This window comes from Grampus griseus (assembly GCF_964374135.1).
Source record: "Grampus griseus genome assembly, chromosome: X".
NCBI classification, from domain to species: Eukaryota; Metazoa; Chordata; class Mammalia; order Artiodactyla; family Delphinidae; genus Grampus; species Grampus griseus.
The window spans coordinates 87503767-87523774 of record NC_138999.1 but is presented as its reverse complement, the minus strand read 5'-3'; the positions used below and the strand labels follow the sequence as shown (position 1 = coordinate 87523774).

Here is a 20008-nt window from a genome sequence, read left to right as displayed (position 1 = left end):
ACTCTGTCTTTTGATGGGAGCATTTAGTCCACTGATATTTAAAGTAATTATTGATAAGTATGTACTTACTGCCATTTTAAACCTTGTTTCCCAGTTGACTTTGTAGTTCTCTATATCTTTCACTTTGGCCATTTTAATTATGCTACGTCTTGGTGTCACTCTATTTGGGTTCTTCTTGTGTGGGACCCTCTGTGCTTCCTGTACCTGGATATCAGTTTTCTTCTTTAGGTTTGGGAAGTTTTCAGCCATAATTTCTTCAAATACATTTTCTATCCCCTTTTCTCTCTCCTCTTCTTCTGGTACCCCTATTATGCATATGACTGTGCACATTATGCATATGATTATGCATATTACGCATGCTTTATATTATCCTATAGATCTCATATGTTTTCTTTATTTTTAAAAATTTGTCTTTCTGTTTGCTGTTCTGATTTGGTGATTTCCATTATTCTATCTTCCAGATCACTTATTTATTCTTCTGCTTTAGTTTGTCTGCTATTTATTGCTTTTAGTTTGTTTTTTATCTCGGCAATTGAGTTGTCTAGTTTTTTTTTTTTTTTTTTTTTTGCGGTACGCGGGCCTCTCACCGCTGCGGCCTCTCCCGTTGCAGAGCACAGGCTCCGGACGCGCAGGCCCAGCGGCCATGGCTCACGGGCCCAGCCGCTCTGCGGCATGTGGGATCCTCCCGGATCGGGGCACGAACCTGTGTCCCCTGCATTGGCAGGCGGACTCTCAACCACTGCGCCACCAGGGAAGCCCGAGTTGTCTAGTTTTGATTGATTTCTCTTTATAGTTTCTAGTTCTTGTTGCAGGGATCTGCATTTCTATCAATAATCTTTCTTAATTTCTTTAGCCTTTTTCTTACCTCCTTTCTGAATCTGGGGACTAGTAGACTGGTGAGGTCTCTTTCATTATTTGTTCCTTCAGGGGATTTCTCTTGTTCTTTTCATTGGGAATAGTTCTTCTGTTTTTCATTCTACTTAACTTTCTTTGTCTCTGAATTTAGGAGAAGCATGAATCTACTGTGTTCTTGAAGGGGTGTTTTGAAGTTGGAGGATTCCTGTGTAGACGGTATGAGTCCAATATTTTTGGTGCAAGGGCTGGTTTTGGTGTGGGTGCTTGCCACATATTTCCTTAAATTGTGCTGGCCCTTGTTCCCTTGATAGGGGGTGTGTTTGAAGTTGTGTTGACCAGAGCCTGCACTGGTTGTTGGCTGGGGCCTCCTCTTTGCTCGATGGGTGTCACAGCCCTGTTGGGGCTGGGGTCTGCTTCCCAGCTGTTGGAGTAGAAGCCCTGAGGGTCAGGTTCAGTCAGGTTCCATTGCCCCTGAGCACATGCCCTGATGCAAAGGAGGTGACCACTGAAGCTAATGAGGTCCGTGTGGTCACCACAAACCTATGTGCCTCCCGTGCAGGCATCCATGGTTCTGCCCAGAAGCAGCCCAAGGTTGCATCCCTTCTCTGTTGTGTTCATCCCAGACCTAGTGCTGGGCTGTGGTGTGGAGTAGGCTGGTGCTGGCGGCCGGGGCCCTGTGGCTACAGGAATTGAGGTGGTTGTGCCGCTGCCTGGAACCTGGGCTGCCTCTGTGGAAGCCCTCTCCCAGGACCTGTCAGCTCCAGATCTGGCTCCAAGCTATGGTGTAGAGTGAGTGGGGCCAGTGTGCTCCCACCGTGAAATGAACGGCTGCATACTCCTGCCAAGAGCCCGTCCAACCGAGATGCAGTGCCCAGCTGCTGTGCCTTTCCATGGTGCCATGTGGTGCATGTGCTGGCAAAGTCCACCATGGGCAGACCTGCCCCCACTGTGTGCACACTGACAATGGGCACTGTGGCAGGACCTGCCCCCACTATGTGCGGGCTCACCATGGGCTTCTTGGTTTGGCCCAGACCATACCCCAGGCCCTCCGGGCTGTCTCCACACATCTAGATCAAGTCCTCTCCCTGGACCTGTCTACCTAAGATTCCATACTCAGCTGCTGTGTGCATCTGTGGCCCCACCACCTTGTGTGTGCTTTGGATTGGGAAGTGCAGCAAGGCAGCAGCCGCCAGTGCCAGTCTCTCTCTGCCCTGATTGTTAGCAAGCCAGCATCCATGCATTCCTTGTGAGTAGAATTTAGGCTTTTCCATCCCCTCCATCTATCCCAGTGGCTTTTCCAGCAGGCAAGGGGGCTCCCCGAGGCAAGGGTCTGCCTATGTGTACCTTTCCTCCTCTCTCCCACGGGTGCCAGGACCGTCCTCATGCCTTTAAAATTTTTTCTGTCCTTCCTGGATACATAGAGATATTCCTTGCAGCTTTGGTTGTGTAGGAGATCCTCTGCCAGTTTCCAGTTGGATTTCTGTGAGAATTGCCTCACATGTAGGGGTATTTTTGATGTGTTTGTGGGGAGAGGTGAGCTCCACATACTCCTCCTCCACCATCTTGATCCCCCTCCCCATTTGGGAGACTTTGAACTGCATCAAAGTGTCCCATATAAAAACAGATACACTAGACTAAATTAGAATTTCAGAATCCAGTGATAGTCAACTATTGCAAGTGCCTGTCATTTTTTAGAGAGCACAGGATATGCCATGTTTTTCCAGATTTTGTGGGAAAAAAAGGTAGAGCATCATGTACACTTTAGATTATCGCTGGCCCCAAACAGGCTACATGAAGTAGATAATTAAAAAATCATCTGGTGATGTTATGGAAATGCAAAGTTCATTGACATAATTTAGTCCTCAGAGCCTGTTTTTATTCTAAAGAAAACTGGCAAAGGTCACTCATTTACATCATATGGGAACATATCCACCAGCAGTAGATGCCAGTGTGATATCGTAACAAGGAAACAATGTGGCTGTTTACGTAAAAACCCATCTCACAATACTTTCAAAGTCTATAGTTAGAATTATTTGGGGGGGTGTGGCAAAAAAATAGTTACAATGAGTGGATAACAAGAGCCAAGCTAGGACCACTTCAATTCTCCCTGTCTCATAATTTTTAAAGCCTTGAAACACACTTATTTAATTTTTAAATAGTCTTCACGTGGATGGGATTTTCAAACTGTATCAGAGAATCATACCATCACAAATGACATAGTCTATGAGCAAAAACCCTGTAAGGAATCCCTGCCTTCTCGCCCCCTTCCATCCTTTGGCCTCAAAAGAAGTTTTCACGGTGGATGTAATTTTCTGTTTCTAGGCTTTGCTAGTCCCCAAGAATGGGCTCATCACCTAGAGCTGTTAAAATTTACACGGTGCTGGGGGAAGGGAGCACACTGAGTACTCTGACAGGGAGCACTATCTACAATTGTTTCTCTTCTTTCCCATTGCTTGACACTGACAGTAAAGTCACTTCTAGTTAATTAATGAGCTTCTTAAAGGAACAAAGAAAAACATGTTTCGATTACCATTTCTATAAAGGCACAGCAATATCTCATAAGTTCTCTTGGATAATGTTACCAGATTAAGTCAATTTTACTTTCTGAAAGTAAATTCACATAGGATCTCTACTTGAGTTGTACATATTTGTGTTTGAACCAAAACCATTTGAGTATTTGTGTTTAATTTAGCAGCATCACAAATGTCTGTTATTCTCCTTTCCCATTTCTCTGTGTTAAACAAAGCCACTAGCACTGACCTCCAAAACGTCCACCCCAAAACAGAAATATAAAAGAAGTAAAAGTTGTTCCCAGTAAACCTTGCCAAACAACATTCAAGAAAAATAGCTTATCAGCCTGCCTCACCTAAACAGACGGAGCACCTGATACATGCAGTGCCTAAACTGCCTAGCTCATATAAGCTGTGTTCATACAGGTGTTTACCCATAGCCTTAGCGTCCCTTCCCCAATGTATGTTACAAAGAGCTGACGGGCAACCACTGGTGTAACTAAATATATCTTTAAATCCTAAAATAACTCCTGGTAATCATCGCAGGGAAAGAATAAATGATACGACCTTTAGTTCTGACAGGAGAATATCTGACCCTTCCCAGGTAAAGTTATAATTAGAACTCCAGGGTTTGCCTTTTGGTGAAAGAAGTTGACCTCAATCACCATTAGTGGATTTGTCCATTACAGAAGCTACAGTTGGGACAGACATCAGGTCTTGATGTCGGATTCCATCCAGTGATTGTATACAGATGCTTCCTAAATGCATCTTGAGGTTTCATAATAGGCTCTATTGTAAACACGCGGCTCCATTTTCATACCGTGCATTTACATGTGTCCCATAAATAATTTTCCAAAATTATCCAAGTAACAGCAATGTGCCCAAACAGAGTCACTCCAAAAAATCACTACTTCCTTCAACAGGCTTAGAACTACAAACACAGTCTGTTATCCTTACTAGTATATTCAAATTTAACCATGGTGCAAAATTTGGTCTGTTGTATTTTCTTCAGGTTATTTATGTAGCCATGCCACGTTGCAGGGTGCCGGCAAAATAATCCCACTGCTTGTATAGCATTAAGTTTGCCTAAGCCAGCAAACGCGCAATATCACATCAAATCTCTTTTGGATATACAGATAGGTCTTCTGTTTTCCGCACCAATCAGCAAAAGAGGTGTTTGTAAAACTGCAATTAAAAAAAAAACTAAAGTATATTGTATATTCTCCTTTCCCTTTCTCTGTCCTTTCTAGGAAGATGCAAACAAAATATAAATGCAGTAATATCTAATTCAGATTCTGCTCACTTTTAACTTTTGGAATTCCGTAAAGAGCCATAAAGTCTGCACTTTTTCTCTTTAGAGAAAAAGAGCCATAAAGTCTGCAATATTTCTCTTTAGAGTGTTTAAAAATAAAAGAAGGAAACGTTTTCAACTAACGTCTAGAATTTTATACCACCTTTTATATACACAAATACTTCACTTATTAAGGATAAGTTTATACCTTAAAATGAATCCGAGGGCCTTACCTGGCTTCAGCTTGGATTCGTTCTAATTACTGGTAGTAGTGGAAATTATTTAAATGGCACTTTAAAGAGGTCCGCTATGATCTCAACTTTTCAGTAACTGCGGATGGCTTTCCAGTTAGTCTGAATAAGGAAGGCTGAATTATTCTTAATTTTCTTTGGAGACTCTTGTGGGTGATCAAAACACAAAGTCTGGAGCCAGGGTGCCTGGGAGTAAACCCTGGTTTGGCACCTATAGGTTCAGTTACCTCTTAGGCAAGTGACTTAACACATCTGTGCTTCCACTTTCTCATCTTTGAAAACTGGAATAATAATCATAGTACCTCATTTATAGAATTGCCAGCATTAAAGGAGTTGACGTTTTAAAGTGCCTGATACATAGTAATCATTATATACATTTGTTTTCAAATTAACTGCTAAAATTCACTTATTGAGTTTGCTTTAATTTCTCTTAGACTTGCATGAAATTACAGCAACAAAGCTTACCTGTACCCACCGCTTATGTTTTTCAAGTGGTCCCTAAAATATGGCAATGGTTATAGATTTAGGGAGGACCTAGTCCATTGCTATGTGTTAATTTATGTGTTAAATTTCACGTGTTATAGGGAAACAGAATTAGCACATGAAAGAAGCACATTAGCACATTAAAAGGGGGTTGGGGCAGGTGAAGCCAGCCTGTGTTCTGAGGAAGGTCATCCAGAGGCACCACCATCAACGGGAAGCCCAGGAATGTGGGCAGTCTCAGGTCTCCAGGTCTCGTGAAGAGAACGGCCTCCTGAAACATGCAGCCGGGAGAACCCTGCTGTCACTATCCTACACTCAGGAGGCTGACCCAGCTTTTGAGCACCGTGGGCTCCTAAGGCTATGGTCACGCGGATGCGGCCATCAAGTGGCAGGCCCTGACAGATATGTGGCAGGCCCAGACCTACTGGCCATGTCAGCACCATGAGCCCTTAAACCCTGAGCTCGTGTAGTCTCTCTGGACCTATTGCCACTATGATCATGTGGTAGATCCAGCTTTTCAAGTCGCTAGAGCATGGCAGACTCCTAAACCCTGCCCATCATGTGGATTCATCCTGTCATGTGGCCCTCCCTAGCTAGTGGCATGTGGAAGCCTCAGCCCTCCAAGTCACACAGGTGACCTGCTTCTGAGAGTCGTATGGATGCTATGGTCGGTCACATATCCCCCTTGGTCACACATCAGGCTCAGCCATCTCTGTCTCGTGAAGATTGCTGGCTACCAGAATCTTCAGATCCCTGAGTCAACACGGATGTGGCCGCTACCATCACATGGCAGGCAAAGCACCTGCCGTCATGTGAACACCACACCTACCCTTCGGCTGTTGGTCATGTATATTCTACAGTCATGGGACATGCTGTGGTCTCCTGAGGCTCAGTTCTCTCGGTCACAGTTCACGATTGAGGGCTCCTGAACCCTGAGGTCACCTGCATCCTTCTACTCTGTGGCCTCCGCCAGCCAAGCCCCTGGAAGTCAGGTAGGGCCCCACAGCGGTGCGTTGCGTTACGTTACGTTACGTAGGTCGCGCAGTCACGTGACGCCATAAGGTCGCGACCGAGGGGGGCGCCCTTTCAGCGTGTGGAGAGCCTGCCGAATGGTCGGTACCTCGGCTTAGCCTTCTGAGGAGTCAGACCGAGAGGTGAAGAAGACCTTTAGAATTAAGGTACTTGTCCTGGCTGAGGGGGAACTTTGATGAGGCTCTGGCTCCGATGCCAACCTTTCCACCGGCTTTCATATTCTGCCACGGTAGGCGGTAGACGGTAGGCGGTAGTCGGGTAGGAGGGGCGCCCGCCGGTACTAGAGGTTTACTCAGAATTGGCGGGACAGCGGGCGGCAGGCGTTCATGGGCTGCTCTCGGCAGCTAGGCTCAGGAAACTGGGTGGACCCCTTCCTTCGCCCTTCGTTCCCAACCCCCACATTAAAGCCCTACTCTTGCTTATCTCTCTTCCATATTCGTATTCACTGCCTGCCATGTGATGGCGTCCTCTGCGCTCCTCCAACCACGTTTGTTATTAGGGACACCAGAGAACTCCTAGATGCCAGTTCGTATCGATGATTTCAAATCTGATCTGAATTTCTGTCTCTTAATTTGTTCTGTAGAGAGAGGCAAGGAGAGAGACTTTTTTTAATTTGATATTTTTTCAGTAAAAGTGTGAAAGTAGCCAGCATCTTAAGGTTCAGAATTTGTTTTCTGTATTTGCTTTGCTGATCAGTAGCTTTTCGAAGTGCGTGGGGGGGGGTGGGATGCCATAATCTTTTTCTGCTTGGACTCTCTAAACGGCTTAAATTAGTCCAGCCAGACACTATTGGCTTCTGATTTTCCTCCTGACTTTCTAACCATTCCTTGTTACATTCCTTGAAAGCTCTCCCCTTTCCTTCGTGTGGGAAAAAAAACAGTGAATTTATTTAAGAAAACCATATTAAGTAAAATTATAGATGATACATTTCATAAAAATCACGTAGATGGTACTTAATGAGTAAAATGCAGCAAGTAAAAGATGGTGTTTACATTTGTGAGGGATTTAAATATTGCTTGAGAGATGGTTAAAGGGGTGATATATATATTTTTTCTTATATAATAGCCATTTCTTTCCTCTCATTTCAGCACTTTCAGGTTTGCTCTACAAGACACTATGTCTGGGAGACAGCAACAACAAAAATGTTTTTATCCATCGAAGAAATATGGGACATACAAAAATGAAGGTAAAAAGGATTTCTATATTGTCATATTTTTAAGATAATATGCCACTTGAATCTCAAAGAATAGGGTAGTGTCTTAGCTTGTTCAGGCTGCTGTAGTAGAACACCATGGACCGGGTGGATTACAAATTACAAAAATTTATTCTTCACGGTTCTGGAGTCTGTGAAATCCAAAATCAAGGCACCAGTAGGTTCAGTGTCTGGTGAGAGCCTGCTTCCTGGTTCATAAAGGGCTGTCTTCACGCTGTATCCTCACATGGCAGAAAGGGCAAGGGAGCTCTCTGGGTCCTCTTTTATAAAGGCACTAATCCCATTCATGACGGCATCTCCCTCGTGACCTAATCACCTACCAAAGACTCTACCTGCAAATACTGTCACCTTGGAGACTAGGTTGGTACATAAACATTCAGTCTGTAGCAGGTAGTTTCCTCAAGCTATATGGGAAAGGAACATTTTTCCACAGACCACTGGAAGTACTAGTGTTCCTCAGAAAACCTTTTGGGAAAGCCTGTTCAAAGTAAGTCTCTTCTGCCGCATTAATACCTTGTACCTTTGTTTACTAAGAAGAATGTATGCTTACTAATAATTAAAATCTGTTCTTCTCATTAAAAACTACTTATTGCTAACTCATTTTATCTTATGTCATTAGTCATTCTCTCTTTTGCCTAATCTTTCCACTTTTTCATTCTTTACATATAACCTCAAATTATGTTTCTGATATCATGACGGCAAGAAATAAGTGCATAAGTGCTAGTCATTAGGAAGTCTTAAAAATAAAATAAAATGCCCCACTCTTGAAAATATGATACAACTTACCCGTAAGGATGAGTGGATGAAATAGCTCTCATTTTATACCAATTTTCCACACTTTTTCAAAACTAGTTTGTTATAATTATTTAATCATTATAGCTGCCATTTTTTGCGTTCCTGTTATATGTCAAGCACTGTGGCAACCTTGTCATACCAGTTTTCTCATTTAATCCTCAGAAAAATCCTGAGAGGATGTTATTTTAATTTACAGATAAGATACAAGAATCAAGATAGGCTAGATTATGCTGTGGTAATAGACAGTCCCTGCATCTCAGGGGATTATTCCTCACTTCGACTACATGTCCATGGCGGGTGCATACCCCTCACAGGATGGTGGACTTTGGGGGTCTGAGCCATTCTTACTGGAATGACTTGGAGACCCAAACTGACAGAGCAGCCATCATCTAGAAAGTTGTCAGTCTCTGTGCCTGAGGGGAAGAGGACCCTGCAAGGTCTCAATCCAACAAGCATATGTTCTGGCCCAGAAATAGCACATGTCACTCACAGCCCATTAGCCAGAACCAGTCACATACACAGCCCTGTCCAAACAAAGGAGGTCAAGAAGTACAGCTCTTCCAGGTCGCCGGAACAGGGACAAATGGAAACACATGGCAAACAGCACTACCGCACGATGGAATTGAGGCTCAGAGAGGTAAAATACTCGCCGAAAATCACATACGCAGTAAGTGACAGAGATTCACTGGATTATTCTATCAAATACTTGACAAGTCGATGTCTGAGATTGCTTGTGTCTGAATCACCTTGATGAGGGAGGTCTCTAGCCCTGTTCAGGCACCCGACATAGTTGGTCAGCCGGGGGACTGCGGTAGCTGTCATATAGCTCCCTTTTACGCTTTCCCCTCGGCAACGTTATTACGGAAGGAAAGTGGGTTCTTGCAAATGACTCTGACTCTTCCTATACACCGTACGTAGACCACATGCCCTTACTGCTCCCTTTAAAATGTGAATTTTTCCCTTTCATTGCTGGATTTTCCTGAAAACGAGTTGGTTGCCCGGCATTCTCCAAAGGTCACCAGTAAGGTTCCTCTTTGTTGTTGTTATTGTTGATGAGTGTCATTATGAACTCCTGGCTTTTGAACATGTTGGTGGGCTTCAAACCATCGTTATGTGGTGTTGAGCAGAGGAGTGAAATGATTTGACTTGCTCTCTGCTGCTGGGTTGAAAAGAGACAGGTAAGGGAGCCAGGATGAAAGCAGAGGGGCCAGCTGGACAGCAGTACAGTCCAGGAGGTAGCTGTTGGTATCTTGGCCAGGGTGGTGGTAATGAAGGTGGTGAGAAGTGGCTGGCTTCTGGACATACTTTGAGAGAGGGGCCGAGAGAATCTCCTGACCAGTTGGATGTGGAGTGTGGGAGAAAGAGAGCACGCCAGGCCCCCTCCGAGGTTTGGGGACTGAGCAAGTAGCATTTGTGGGTCAAATGCCCTATCTGTGTTTCCTTTCACTTCCAGTGCCACACAGGGAAAGTCCCAAGGTTGTGAGTAGCAGGATTGCCCTGACAGCGGGCCACACAGGGAAAGCAAGGGCTCCCCAGAGGAGTTCATCTGAGGCCTGGTCATAATCACTCCATCGTGGAGTGATCAGCAGTGGGCGGATCTTTACTCATAAGCGTGCCCTGAGACAACATGGAATAGTTAATGTACAAAAGGCACAGCACACAAACCTAGAGAACCTTAAGTATTACAACCCAACGGAAGCTTGTTTCTAACAGTGTAATTACCATAATCCTCCCTCCCCACAAGCCACTAGTATGATTATCTGCTGGTTCACTGTTTCAGTGGAATGCATTAAAAATAAAATACCCTTAATGAATCCACCCATGGGAGAGAGAATTGACACGATCTTATTTCTGCAGGTGCTGAAAAACTTCCAAATCTTTTGACATGGTGAATTAGATATGCTGGAGGGGAGAATTTGTGGGTGGAGGGGTGAACAGCAACACAACTGCTAGGAGTGAATACAAGGTGAGGTACACCCAGGACACTTTCTAAGCGTGGCTGTAGCTTCAGTATCCAGTACAGTAGATGTCAGAGTAAAGAAAATGAACAAGAGCCAAAGAGAGGCCTTACAGAATGGTGAAAGGATCAGCACACCAGGGAGACATAAAGATCCTAAATGTGTACGCACCAAACAATGGAGCCTCAAGGTACATGAAGCAAAAACTGATGGAGATGAAAGGAGAAAGTGCCAGATCTATAATTATAGTGGGGGCTTTCCACACCCACCTCCCTCTTAGCAAGTGACAGAATTGCTAGAGAGAAAATCAGCAAGGATATAGGAGACCTGAATAACACAGTAAACTAATGATATCTGCATGACATAAATAGAACAGTCTGCGCAACAACAGCAGAGTACAGTTTTTTTCCCCGAGGGTCTCTGTAACATTCACCAAGTTAGACCATCTCCTCGACCATCAGACAAACCTCAATAAATTCAAAAAGAATTGAGGGACTTCCCTGGTGGCGCAGTGGTTAAGAATCCGCCTGCCAGTGCAGGGAACACAGGTTCGAGCCCTGGTCAGGAAGATCCCACATGCCGCGGAGCAGCTAAGCCTGTGCGCCTCAACTATTGATCCTGCGCTCTAGAGCCCGCGTGCCACAACTACTGAAGCCCGCATGCCTAGAGCCTGTGCTCCGCAATAAGATAAGCCGCCACAACAAGAAGCCCATGCACCGCAATGAAGAGTAGCCCCCGCTGCCGCAAGTAGGGAAAGCCCGTGTGCAGCAACAAAGACCCAATGCAGCCATAAATAAAGAAATAAATTTATTTAAAAAAAATAAAAATAAAAAAAATGATTTCAAATCTCCCCGAGTGTGTTCCCTGGCCATGATGGAATCAAATTAGAAAACAGTAATGGAAAGCAAAAAGAAGAATCCCTAAACACTGGGAAATGGTGGTTGACACATCATTCCAGGTTATCATTCACACCCTTGTTATAGAAGGGCTGAAATTAGGAAGAGTTGCCTGCTGAGCTGAAAGGCATTTCAGGCTGGCCCGAAAGAGAGCTCACTCTGGCTCTTTCAAACAGAGTATTGTTCAGGGCAAGGCTGGAGGGAGGGAGACAGTTCAGGAGGCCGTTACATCAGTGCCACCTGACATTAAAGCTCCAAGTGCACTGGCAAAGGAAGTCCAGCTAGCTTGCTGGTTGTTAGTGGAATCGGTTTGGCGGCTCCTTGGACTTGGGAAGCATGAGAGAGGTATTGGTGTGGTTGCTGGAAAGTCCTGAGAGAAGGCAAGATTCGGGGGCCTTCCTGGTATCTCTATGACTGGTGTCCAGTCTAACCCATGGATGCATACACCTCGGTTCTTTATCAGTCCTGCTCCACTGTTTTAAAAGTTTCAGCGCAGTTGTCCTCTCCTCCCTCCTCCCTCTTTGTCCTCCTTGTCGTCCTCTTCCTCATCCTGCTCCTCCTCGATTCTTCCCCTGATAGTGCCATCTGTCGGATAAGGCTGTCCTCTCTGCACAGGCAGAAGAGTGTCCTTTCTGAGGCTTGTGGGACTGGTCCCTTAGGCCAGGTTGGCACTTTGCCTGCCCTACCATGCTGTTAGCCTAAGACATGGAATGTGGTAAGTGGACCACAGATGTGTCTGCAAACTTGTATTTTTGTTCCTCTTTTCAGAATACAGTGATGGTGGTAGACCACCTCAAGGAAGAAAGAAAGGCTGGTGTTCTTTCCCAGGTAATTCTGGCGAGAGGAGCCCTCATTATGAACACGATAGATGTGAGCCTCAGCCCTCACAGCTCAAGGAGGATGATGGAAACGTCATGAAGAAGGATGTCCAGGAGGACCCCGAAGTAAGACAGTAAGTGACCAGGCAGCAGGGTTTGTGCACAGCAGCCCCTGGGACTATGCACCTCTCTCACGCTCCGTGGACTTGTTTTTCTTCTCTCACTGCAAATCTGAGGCATGCTAGAAGTGAAATAATGGTTGAGCAATCCTAATTGTAGTGCTGGTGTCAAAGACACGAGGGTGTACAGAAGACTTTCTTAGCACTTATGGCCACTCATCCGCCTTCTCTCCACATCCCCCCTGCAGCTCTCCCTGTACCATCCCAGGCAACAAGAGAGGAGTGAGATGGCACAGTGAAGGCCACATGGATACGATTGTGGGGAGAAACAGAAAACCTCTGGAGAGGGAAATGGGGGAGAACACACAAGGTGGAACCCCAGGGAGCTGGTTCAGGGTCACAGTGAGTATCCTGTAAAATGTATGGAACGTGCAGGAGAGAAAAGCCCCGGGGGAGTTTTGTTGGTCTCATGTAGAGATGCTGGTTTATTTCACTGGGGACAGTTTGTAATCTGTCCCTTTTACTAGCGGGAGTTAACAGTCTTGTTCATCTAAGGGCAGATTCAGAGAAGCAATGTAAAGGGAACAGGCTGACCGTGAGGAGAACGGAGGAGCCTGTCTCAAAGCAAAGATGGAAACTACTGCCAAGGATATGGAGCAACTCCACATTGGAGGTCTCAGCTTGGCAAGCTGAGTGTGGGAGATGGAGGGTTTAGCCTCTGGACACCTTGTCTGAGGGGCAAGCAGTGTCTGCACCAGGTAGGATCTCCTGGAAATTTATAAAAGGAAGATCATCACTGACACCTTGATTATGTGGAAGAGAGTTTGACTGGAGAGAAAGAGTATTTAGGAAATCCATATTACGCACACCCATAAGAAATCATGCCAGTGGTCCCTTCTTTACAAGCCCTTTCAAGCTCAGTAGAAGGCCGGAAAAGAACAGGAAAAGATTCGTCCTCCAGCCTAAATTCCCTGTTGTCTGTCCTCTCTCCCATCGCTTCTTTTCATCCTTAGATTCCTTATGGGATAAAGTATAACAGGACATGGCTAACGAACTCAATCCAGAGACATTGCAGTGTCCCCTTCACTCCAGTGGACGTAAGAGAGGATGCCGAAGCCAGACGCATGGGCACAGGGAAGGGGGAGAGAGAGACCTGGTTCAGCAGGGTCTGCTGGCTTCTGATTCTATTGCTGTTGCATTCAATCCCTGTAGTTCCACTTTGTGAAAAATGGGGCTCGATTCTTTGTCCAGGAAGCTAGCACTGCCTCTGCATTGATGGATGTCAGCTACAAGATTCGTGACGAGGAGAGCCGAAAGGTGTGTGTCGAGGGCGTTACGTGTACCTCATCCTGAGGAAGGAGTACAGGCCAGGGGCTGGTATTCGTCTTTGGAACTAGAGTTCCTGGTGCTTACCCCACCTCTTCTTGCTGTAGATACCTGTCTTTGTCAGGCCCTCCGCTGTTCCCTACTCTGTGCGGTATAAGTTGAAGCCAGAAGAAATGGAGCAGCTAAAGGTAATGCAGATGCAAGGCATGTTGTGTGCCAATGCTCAGACCCACCTCTCCTTCCTCCAGACCCCCGTCCCCCTCGCCCCCAATTTCCCTGCCACCACCACAGCCTCAGAGCAGCTCTCTCCATCTCTCACTCTGCAGCTGACTTTTATCAAACGATTTGATGTCTCCAAGCTAGCTCTTGACCTGCAGAGGCTCTACGTTGACCCAGGTATGGCTGACAGCGGTAATTCTAGGGCGGGTGAGGGCAGAGGGGTCTTCCTGGAGGGAGACTTAGGGATGGTAACGTGGGGAGGGGCAGGTGCTGGCCCCACACCCCACTCAGCCATCTGATTCCCTCCCCTCTCTTTCCTGAAGACTTGGTGGGCTATGATATTGATATATTTCTGAATCGAAGAAGCTGCATGACTGCCACCCTGCAGGTCATCGAAAAGAATTTCCCTGAGGTGAGGCTGTAGGCCCAGTGCTGGTATTAGGGTAGGGGGTGGAAGAGATGGGGAGGAGGGCAGATTTGTCTCCAAGGTCCTAGATAGTAACCTTCACTCTACCTCTTCTTGCCACAAAGCTGTTGTCCTTGAACTTGAGCAACAACAAACTGTACCAGCTGAATGGCCTGTCTGACATTATACAGATGGCCCTCACCGTCAAGATCCTGAACCTCTCCAAAAATGAGGTGAGAAGAGGGAGCCAGGTCAAAGTTGGGTTGAGAGTGGGGGGGGCATGTTAGTGGCCATCAGAGTGATGACAGGAGGCAGGTGAAGGTACCTGTGTGGGAGGGAGGGGTCTGGGGGTGCAGGGATCCAGATGTCCCTCTTTCCCTGGGATTCCTTTTCCCACTTCCACGCCATATTTCTCAGCTGACGTCTATGTGGGAGTTGAGCAAGATGCAAGGGCTGAAGCTTGAAGAGCTGTGGCTGCAAGGGAACCCATTGTGTGACACCTTCCCAGACCAGTCCACCTATGTAAGGTCAGTGTGAACACCCTGTCACCCTTCTTGGTGACCTTCACCCATGGGTGCCTAGACTATCTGTGACAGTGCCCCTTTGCCAAAGGTGGCAGCCCTGGTCTTCTGGGAGGATCACAGGCCCCAACTTCTGCTCTCTCTGTGCCTATCACCGGTGAGGAGTTTCCTTCCCCTGACCTGCTCAGCTCTGCAGGCGCTCTGGGGTCTGTTTCCAGCTCTCTGCGCCCAGATATATTCCAGCAAGGCCTCCCAAGAGTGTGCCCCAGGAAGCAGGGCTTCTCCTCCTCACCAGGACCAGGAGCGACCAGCCTTGATCCAGATGCTGGCGCCCTGGACTGAGAAGGGTCCTCCTGTCCAGGGCTTCTTGCTGAGAGAAGCCTTCCTTCTTCGTGCTGAGATGGGGTTTGCCTCCCCCGTTCTGAGAGGGGCCCTCTTCCCCTTCCTCCAAAGGGATCCCCCCTCCTCTCCCAGGTTGACATGGGGGCTTTCCTGCGCCATGCTGAGGGCTGAGGCCATGGGTGGCTGCTGTCATGACATCCATTCTGCTGGCCCAGTGCCAGGAGCTGGACCCTCCTTGGGAAGAAGCAGGGCTCCCTGAGTCAAGGGGCCAGACGTGGGCTTAACGCCAGTGATCAGAGGGCTTCCTGAGGCAGGGGTGGAAGGCAGAGGGCAGAGGTGGTAGAGGAGACAGAAGGACAGGGCTCTCAGGGGCACTTCCCATCCCTCCCTGCACACATCACATCATCCCGCCTGGTCCTTCACAGGAGCCCTGGGCAGCCTGAGACAGCTATGATTCCTCAGATAAAGAACCAACTCAGAGAGGTGCAGGGGTCATCGGGAGAGAAGACAGTGATCATCAGAGGGGGCCACGGATCCTCAACCCCATACTGAGCTGGGACCTGACCCTTTCCTCCTTCTGAGGAAGATCTGCCCCCATGGCTGCTCGGTTTCCCATGCCCAAGTCTGGCTGAGCTCACACAGGTGACAAAGTTTCAGCCAGCATCCAGTGGGCCCCCAGCCCAACATGTGCATATTTTCCCTTCCTACCTGGTGTGTCTGGGCGATTCTGGGGCAGGTGAAGAGCCGCAACAAGTGTGCCGTTTCCCCTTTCTTCTCTCTTCTTCCCTGACCCTCACCACGGGAGAGTTTCTTTCCCTTCCCTTTGTTGTCTCTCTCTCCCCTGTCTCTGTGCCCCTATGTCTCTCTCATCTCTCCCTTCCTACCTTCACTCCCTTTCTGTCTTCATCACCTCCATCTGCCTCCCTGAGCACCACCTCACTCACCTCGCTGGCCCAGCATCCTGGGCCATCCCTGGGGTGTGTCGGGGTCTTGCCAGAGTGCTGGACCCCCAGTGAGGTAGCAGAGCCCCGGGCTCCCACTCCATCCGCTCTTCTCCCCACAGCCTTCAGTGGGGCCCTGGAGGAAGGAAGGGAGGAGAAGGAAGCCCTGCAGCATGGGTTTGAAATGCTGGTCCCTGTGGCACTGGAGAAGGGAGTCCGAGTAGTCTGGGTGGGAGCTACCAAGGCGAAGGAGAGGAAGGGAGGGAGGGGAGGAATATTAAAGTGAAGGTACTGAGAGAGATGAGGAGACAGTGTCTTTCAGACAGTAAGATGACAGATGCTCAGTACTCAACAGGCAAGTGGACTGAAAACCCCTAAAATCAGGAGCAGAGGTGGGCAAAGGGTGCTGCTGGATTGGCCAGAACACACTGATCTCTGTTTATGGTATTACTGTTTTAACTCAAAGGAAGCATTGCAACCTTGAACTATCAACCACCTCTTCTCTATTTTTGGTTTTGGACAGGGCCATCAGAGAATGTTTCCCGAAGTTGTTACGCCTGGTAAGTGCCTACGTAAATCATTGTCTCTTACAAATGTCGGTGGCCTCTGCACCTGCCCTCAAGCCCTTTGGGTCTTGCCTAGATCACATATTAGCATCAGAACCTTAACCATTTTGGGGGACATGGACTCCTGAAAATGACATGGATATACTTGCTGGAAAAATACCCATAAATACACACATGCACACACACAAGTTGAATATAACACTAGAGACTTTCAGGACCTCATGATGAAGACATCCACTGTAAGCTTTCCCACGGAATTTCCAGGGCCCTTTCACACCTGACCTCTGACCCTCACCCTCCTGGGCCCATCCTTTTCCCGGATCATCCAGGGCCACTCCCCTCGTCTCCACTCCTGACTTTCTCTTCCCTTCTCCAGGATGGCCAGGAGTTACCGTCACCAGTGACCGTTGACGTTGACACTCCCTACATAGTAAAGCCCTGCAAGGTGAGGAAGAGGATCAAACAACATTTGGGGTGTTGCAGGGAGGCTTTATCTACTGCATAGTCTCAAGTGCCATTTGATTCCAGGGAAGCTACTTTGGATCTGATGAGCTGAAGAGCCTAGTCCTGCAATTCCTGAAGCAGTAAGTATCTCTGGGAAGCTGAGCAAGGGGGGCAGGTCTAGGACAGGTGAGGCCACCTGAGCACAGGTCTGCTCAGGGGAGTTTTCAAGTCTCATTTGAGGTCCAGACCACAGAGATAGACTGTCTTCATTGCTCCTCCTTAGGTACTACTTGATCCATGACTATGGAGACAGACAGGTTCTCGCGGGTGCTTATCACGAGGAGGCCTGCTTCTCCCTGACGATTCCCTTCCACCCCGAGGACCCAGCCCCGTGAGTATGACAGCACAGGCTGTGCTCCTGGGCCGTGTGGCTCCCCAGCAGACACAGGCCAGCTCCTGCAAACACCCACCACCCACTGTTGCTCTTTGTCTCCTAGAAGCAGCTTGTGCGAGTATTTCAAGGACAGCAGGAATATGAAGAAGCTCAAGGACCCCTGTGAGTGTGTGATGGGGAGACTGGGTGGGAAAGGGCGGTGAAGGGGTCAATCATAGGGCCCAGGGCGTGGCAGCCCCTGACCTTCGCTCGCTTCCCCTCCCCTCACAGACCTGCGGGTCCAGCTGCTGAAGCACACAAAACGTGTCATTGTGCACACCCTCTGTGTGTTGCCCAAGACTCAGCATGCCTTCAGCTCCTTCGTGGTGGACACGTGGTTCCAGACGGTGAGCGCCTGCTTCCTCCCTCGCGTGGGCCCAGGAAGCCGCAGGTGGGTGGGAGGTGGAGGTGGTGACTGGGCTCCTGGGCTCTTCCCTTTCAGGAATCGATGCTCTGCTTCTCCGTCTGCGGAGTGTTCAAGGCAGGTGAGTGTGTGTAGACCCCCAGCGCAGATGGCCCACTGCTGCCTCCCCCTGGCCAGGCTCACACCCAGAACCACCCAGCGTCCTTGACCCCTTCCCTTCCCTTCGCTTTCTTTCCCCTTCCCTTCCCTTCCCTCCCCTTGTATTCCCTTCTGTTCCCTCCCCTCCCCTCCCCTCCCCCCGCCTCCCCTTCCCCACTGTATTCTCCTGCCCTCAGGCTTCCCACAGACAACCCAGGTCTGAGCTGTGTCCATGCCTGTCTGCCCTGCACACCCTGGGCGTTGGGGACACAGGCTGTGGATTTTGGTGGCTCTCATCCCAGATCCTTACTCTGAGAACTTGGGCTGTTACTGAACCTCTCAGTTTCCTCATTTGCAAAATAGGGTAGTAGTATCCACCTCTTGGGCGGCTGTGAAAAATGCATCCCGTGAACTTGTGTAGTGGTCGTCAGGGGCCCTGTCACTGGGTGCAGACTGCTCCTATAGTTGCCCTCCCCATTCCCGACACCCTGGCCCCCGTGAACAACTGCCCTCTCAGCATGAGTGTCCAGTCACACCCTGACTGGGGACCGCTGTGTGAGCGTGTACAGCACATGCAGCTGTAAGGGGTACTGTTGTTTGTTTGCTGTTGAAGTGGAAGGAAGTTCTCAGGGCTGTTTGCGTGCATTCACCCGGACCTTCATCGCTACCCCTGCCCGCGACTGCAGGTGAGAGCCCTGTTGTGGGAGGGAATGCCCATCCCCGCCTGGGCTCAGGGGCCAGGGAATGTGGTGGCAAAGACCTTAGGTTTACTCAGTATTGTGGAAAGCCAGCAGGGGGATCCCAGGAGCAGTGTAGCCTAGTGGTTAGGAAGAGTATGGGCCTGGAATCGGCCTATGCGTTCACTCCTTGACCCAACACTCACTCGCTGTGTGACCTTGGTCAATTCCCATGACCTCTGTGTGACTCAGTGTCTTCTTCTGAGAATGGGGATCAGACTGTCCACCCCTTGCACTGTGGTAAAGGGTAAATGCGAAATTGCCCCTGGTTTGGGGATGAACCTATAAATCAAGTGAAGGTGGTAGATAGTCTCTCCAAAGGTGGGCTCTGTGGGGAGGGGCAGAGGTACCAGTCAAGGAACCTGGGAGACAGACACAGGAGGGACGTGGAAGGAATCTGGTTGCTGAGTGCCAGTGGGAGCAGAGTCAGTATTGGGGGTGTGGGTGTCCATCCACCACTTGTCTGAGGCCCCATTTTTCCTTCAGTCTGTGCATCGTGAATGACGAGCTGTATGTGAGGGATGCCAACCCCAGCGAGACCCAGAGTGTGTTCTCCATCCCACTGCCTACACCCACCTCCAGCTCCATGCACCCCCTCTCCCAGCAGCAGCAGGACATCATGCAGGCATCCTCCACCCCATCTGAGATGAACCGCTAGTGGTCTCAGAAGTGAGTGCTGGGGTTGCATGGGGATAGGAGGGAGCTGGGAGGAGTAGAGGAGTGATTAATGGGAATTTTCAGGTAATTATTTTAAATCTATTTTTCCTTACAAACGTTTACTTGTGAGAAATACCCTAATTTCATATTAATACATTTCCATGTATTATAAAATACAGGTATCCTATCTTAAATACTGTCTTGAAACTTCTTTTATTATTAGTGCCAGCATAGTTTCTTCTCAGTATATGTGAAGCTACATTATTCTTTCTAAGATCAATATATTAAACAATTGAATTCCAGGAAGCCATAAGCTATTATTGATAGGCATTTAGCTTTTCGCCTCTTTTTCAGCATTACATGCAGTGGCATCTGCTCATTCTGGTACATACATGTTGGTAAACTTGAAGGCTTGCTCTTGTAGCATAGATGTAGCAGTGAAGTTGTGTGGTCAAGTGTCTCCCGTTTAGTCCTAAGGGAGGTCATCTATCCTCCCCACTAGAGGTGCTTTCAGTACAATGACTAGACTATACCAGAACTAAAAATTTCTTTACTCATCAAAAAGTGAATTCTGAGAATTCAGAGATAAGAAGAAATAGACGTCTAGGGTTTCAGGAAGGTGAAGGTGGACAGAAGTCAGGTGCCCGGGGGTTGACACTCACGGCTGCTGGCTCTGCTGACATCCCAATTCTT

At 48.1% G+C, this 20008-nt stretch overlaps 1 protein-coding gene across 1 annotated transcript; it reads left to right on the top strand.

The window, feature by feature from the left end:
* Window positions 1-9622: 9622 nt before the first annotated feature.
* Window positions 9623-19316, top strand: LOC309817572 (nuclear RNA export factor 5-like; the record flags this gene model as incomplete). The annotated part of the gene is made up of 19 exons (XM_082646857.1): window positions 9623-9817; window positions 11461-11629; window positions 12053-12228; window positions 13235-13318; window positions 13434-13538; window positions 13655-13735; window positions 13874-13943; window positions 14090-14178; window positions 14298-14405; window positions 14590-14699; window positions 16500-16536; window positions 16919-16987; window positions 17071-17126; window positions 17270-17377; window positions 17484-17542; window positions 17651-17766; window positions 17862-17904; window positions 18535-18607; window positions 19145-19316. The coding sequence occupies 19 exons, from the start codon at window positions 9623-9625 to the stop codon at window positions 19314-19316; spliced, it is 1920 nt and encodes a 639-aa protein (XP_082502983.1).
* Between the last annotated feature and the right edge of the window lie 692 nt (window positions 19317-20008).